At 34.8% G+C, this 5326-nt stretch overlaps 2 gene segments (V, D, J or C); both read right to left on the minus strand.

Annotated features, from left to right (window-relative positions):
• Positions 1-1446: 1446 nt before the first annotated feature.
• LOC124390043 lies at positions 1447-3952 on the minus strand. The segment is given in 2 exon segments: positions 1447-2418; positions 3560-3952. Coding segments are annotated over 2 exon segments (435 nt in total).
• A 6-nt stretch (positions 3953-3958) lies between these two features.
• On the minus strand, positions 3959-5002 carry LOC124390044. The segment is given in 2 exon segments: positions 3959-4639; positions 4766-5002. Coding segments are annotated over 2 exon segments (432 nt in total).
• Between the last annotated feature and the right edge of the window lie 324 nt (positions 5003-5326).

The raw sequence follows: 5326 nt of genomic DNA on the forward strand, positions 1-5326 counted from the left end.
GAGTGCCATATGTAGGAGAGTACACTATGAGTTCCATACTCTCTCCATTATACTGATGATACCAATACATCTGATTGTAAGATGTACCCTTGGTGTGTGAGCAGTTCATTGTGGTTGATTGACCCTTTTTAATCAAGATTTCACTGGACTGAGAGACATCATTCGCTCCAGCAACTCCTGTGGATAAACAACAAATATTATCTTCCTCTATTCACATATGCTTATCAAATGTTTATTCTTCTATTTTGATTGTTATACATATACAGCAGTTATATTACTACAGGGGCTTTGAAAAATTATTACCTGTAATACAGTAGAGTGACTGAAAAATTAATAGAATTATAACCATGGTGATTCTTGAAGAAAAGGTTAATGACAGAAGTAGGACTGTTTAGGATAAATCTTTTTTTTTTTTTGTATGATGTGATGTCATAACTCCACCCACAAAGTCAACGTCAATAATCCCTCTTTTATTTTGCATGAATGACGATCACTCATTGAAGTGACAAGATTGAGGTACACAAATAATTTTGTATAATATAATATATAATATGAGTTATTGACTGTTTATATTCTGTTTATAGATTTGCTTTGATGTCATGATGTTGGCCATAAGACACTATAACTCTTGGTTTATATTGAAAAAATGTTTTTAAAAAGGAAATGTTATCATGATGTGCCATTAGTCAGGTCAGTGACATCACATTGTAATAAATGCACATTTTTAAGGCACTATATATTACATTTTATTAATAAAAATTAGATTTGTCAAAAAGATCATATTGCTAACATTATTAGAGATAATGTTATAATAAATGCAAATAGAAACTGCTATCTAAACACTGAGCATCTTTGCATGGCAATTAATCAAATCCCACCACAGCTCCAGGTGTTCTGGTGGGGAGGTCATGCTGATCAGATGAAGGTTTTTGTAGTGAAGTGAGCTGATCTACAGCACTGTGTAATAAGCTGCACAGTAATACACAGCACTGTCGTTTACTGAAACACTGTTTATGGTCAAAGTACCGTTTTTGCTCCCATCACCACTCAGTTTGATTTTGGTTGTAAATTCTGCCTCAGGCTTTAAAGAAGTAGCCAAAATGTATCCCATGAATGTAAATCCTGTGTCCTGGCTGTGTTTGTACCACAGAATGCGATTATAGCTCGATACATTGTGTGCACATTTAATCTCAGCAATCTCATTTAGATTTTTAATGACATCAGGAGGAATCTGAAATACAGAACAAACCCCAGAACCTGTGGAGAGAAAAAAAACCATTTAGGCCTGATGCTATTAGTTATATACTTTAAAAAAAATGATTATATATTGGAAATATTTACCTGGAAGACACAGTAGTGTGACAGAAAATATGATCAAAGCATTGATCATGTTGGACTTTTGTGCTGTGTGTATGTGAGTCTACTCTGCATTAAGAGGCAACACAAGTACTCCATCCTCTTTTTCTTTTCTTCTGTGGTGTAACACTGATATGCCACTGGAATCTAAAGGGCTCACCCTAGCGGGAACAGCCAAGAACAGCTAAAATGCACAGTTACAGGTGGCAGCATTCTTCATAAGCGAGTGTGCCAAAAAGACATTGTCCTGTGTACACTGGAAGCTGTGTATTTTGACGATGTGCGTTACCACGTTTGTGATTTCATCATGGACAGCAAGTTATAAAAAAATAGCAAATGTGAAATTCTGTGGGAAACTTAACATATCTGTCTGACATGATTCAGAAAGTTTACAGTGATTTTAAACCACTGTCTGTAAAATTTAAAAAAATGCACAGATGCTTTGAATCTTCTTCATTTTGCTCTTTGCACTTTAACAACCTTGACTCTATTGCACTAAACAACTAGGAGTATAATGTTACCTCAGAAATGTCAGTGTTCATTACTATAATTGGCTGATAGAAAACAAAGTCATTTGATAAATGACACAAAATAAGACACACAAAACCCTGCCAGACTCCACATAGGGTAAAATAGATTTTAAATTCATTATAAATCTTTATCAGAATTTGTTGCATCATACTGCCATCTTTAGGCGTCTCCAATCCTGAGACCCCCAGTGTGTTTTTGTACAGCTCTGCCCTGTAGCTCTAACACTGTGTTCACTCACGGCACAAAAATACACAGCACTATCATTATAGTCCACATTCTTTACTGTGAAAGAGCCGCTCTCAGGATTTGATTTAGTCACTGCAAATTTACTTTGGCTGAACTTTCCAAACTCTGGAGTGCCATATGTAGGAGAGTACACTATGAGTTCCATACTCTCTCCATTATACTGACGATACCAATACATCCGGCTGTAAGATGCACCCTTGGTGTGTGAGCAGTTCATTGTGGTTGATTGACTCTTTTTAATCAAGATTTCATTGGACTGAGAGACATCATTCGCTCCAGCAACTCCTGTGGATAAACAACAAATATTATCTTTTTTTTTTCACATATGCTTATCAAATGTTTATTCTTCTATTTTGATTGTTATACATATACAGCAGTTATATTACTACAGGGGCTTTAAAAAATTATTACCTGTAATACAGTAGAGTGACTGAAAAATTAATAGAATTATGACCATGGTGACTCTTGAAGAAAAGGTTAATGACAGAAGTAGGACTGTTTATGATAAATAATTTTTTTTATGATGTGATGTCATAACTCCACCCACAAAGTCAGCGTCAATAATCCCTCTTTTATTTTGCATGAATGACGATCACTCATTGAAGTGACAAGATTGAGGTACACAAATAATTTTTTATAAGAGTTATTGACTGTTTATATTCTGTTTATAGATTTGCTTTGATGTCATGATGTTGGCCATAAGACACTATAACTCTTGGTTTATATTGAAAAAATGTTTTTAAAAAGGAAATGTTATCATGATGTGCCATTGCTCAGGTCAGTGACATCACATTGTAATAAATGCACATTTTTAAGGCACTATATATGACATTTTATTAATAAAAATTAGATTTGTCAAAAGGAACATATTGCTTACATTATTAGAGAAAATGTTATAATAAATGCAAATAGAATCTGCTATCTAAACACTGAACATCTTTGCATGGCAATTAATCAAATCCCACCACAGCTCCAGGTGTTCTGGTGGGGAGGTCATGCTGATCAGATGAAGGTTTTGTAGTGAAGTGAGCTGATCTACAGCACTGTGTAATAAGCTGCACAGTAATACACAGCACTGTCGTTTACTGAAACACTGTTTATGGTCAAAGAACCGTTTTTGCTCCCATCACCACTCAGTTTGATTTTGGTTGTAAATTCTGCCTCAGGCTTTAAAGAAGTAGCATAAATGTATCCCATGAATGTAAATCCTGTGTCCTGACTGTGTTTGTACCACAGAATTTGATTATAGCTCGATACATTGTGTGCACATTTAATCTCAGCAATCTCATTTAGATTTTTAATGAGATCAGGAGGAGTCTGAAATACAGAACAAACCCCAGAACCTGTGGAGAGAAAAACCATTTAGGCCTGATGCTGTTAGTTATATACTTAAAAAAAAAAATTATTATATATTGGAAATATTTACCTGGAAGACACAGTAGTGTGACAGAAAATATGATCAAAGCATTGATCATGTTGGACTTTTGTGCTGTGTGTATGTGAGTCTACTCTGCATTAAGAGGCAACACAAGTACTCCATCCTCTTTTTCTTTTCTTCTGTGGTGTAACACTGATATGCCACTCAAATCTAAAGGGCTCACCCTAGCGGGAACAGCCAAGAACAGCTAAAATGCACAGTTACAGGTAGCAGCACGCTTCATAAGCGAGTGTGCCAAAAAGACATTGTCCTGTGTACACTAGGAGCTGTGTATTTTGACGATGTGCGTTACCACGTTTGTGATTTCATCATGGACAGCAAGTTATAAAAAATAGCAAAAGTGAAATTCTGTGGGAAACTTAACATATCTGTCTGACATGATTCAGAAAGTTTACAGTGATTTTGAACCACTGTCTGTAAAATAAATAAAAAATGCACAGATGCTTTGAATCTTCTTCATTTTGCTCTTTGCACTTTAACAACCTTGATTCTATTGCACTAAACAACTAGGAATATAATGTTACCTCAAAAATGTCAAAGTGTTCATTATTATCATTGGCTGATAGAAAACATAGTCATTTGGTAAATGACACAAAATAAAAACACACAAAACCCTGCCAGACTCCACATAGGGGAAAATAGACTTTAAATTAATTATAATTCTTTATCAGAATTTGTTGCATCATACTGCCATCTTTAGGCGTCTCCAATTCTGAGACCCCCAGTGTGTTTTTGTACAGCTCTGCCCTGTAGCTCTAACACTGTGTTCACTCACGGCACAAAAATACACAGCACTATCATTATAGTCCACATTCTTTACTGTGAAAGAGCCGCTCTCAGGATTTGATTTAGTCACTGCAAATTTACTTTGGCTGAACTTTCCAAACTCTGGAGTGCCATATGTAGGAGAGTACACTATGAGTTCCATACTCTCTCCATTATACTGACGATACCAATACATCCGGCTGTAAGATGCACCCTTGGTGTGTGAGCAGTTCACTGTGGTTGATTGACCCTTTTTAATCAAGATTTCATTGGACTGAGAGACATCATTCGCTCCAGCAACTCCTGTGGATAAACAACAAATATTATCTTTTTTTTTTCACATATGCTTATCAAATGTTTATTCTTCTATTTTGATTGATGTACATATACAGCAGTTATATTACTACAGGGGCTTTAAAAAATTATTACCTGTAATACAGTAGAGTGACTGAAAAATTAATAGAATTATGACCATGGTGACTCTTGAAGAAAAGGATAATGACTAAAGTAGGAGTGTTTATGATAAATAATTTTTTTGTATGATGTGATGTCATAACTCCACCCACAAAGTCAGCGTCAATAATCCCTCTTTTATTTTGCATGAATGACGATCACTCATTGAAGTGACAAGATTGAGGTACACAAATAATTTTTTATAAGAGTTATTGACTGTTTATATTCTGTTTATAGATTTGCTTTGATGTCAAGAAGATGTTGGCCATAAGACACTATAACTCTTTTTTTTATTAAAAAAATGTTTTTAAAAAGGAAATGTTGTTGTCATGATGTGTCATTGCTCAGGTCAGTGACATCACATTGTAACAAATGCAAATACCTTCTATCTAACATTTTTATATGGTTTGATGGCAGGTATAGTATTAATTTTCAGCCAACAGCTCCATATGTTCTGGTTTGGGGGTAATGAATCTATTAATTGGTGTTTATGGACACGAATTTCCCTAAATTTTATTATTTTATTTAATTAACACT

Source organism: Silurus meridionalis, chromosome 8 (genome assembly GCF_014805685.1).
Source record: "Silurus meridionalis isolate SWU-2019-XX chromosome 8, ASM1480568v1, whole genome shotgun sequence".
NCBI classification, from domain to species: domain Eukaryota; kingdom Metazoa; phylum Chordata; class Actinopteri; order Siluriformes; family Siluridae; genus Silurus; species Silurus meridionalis.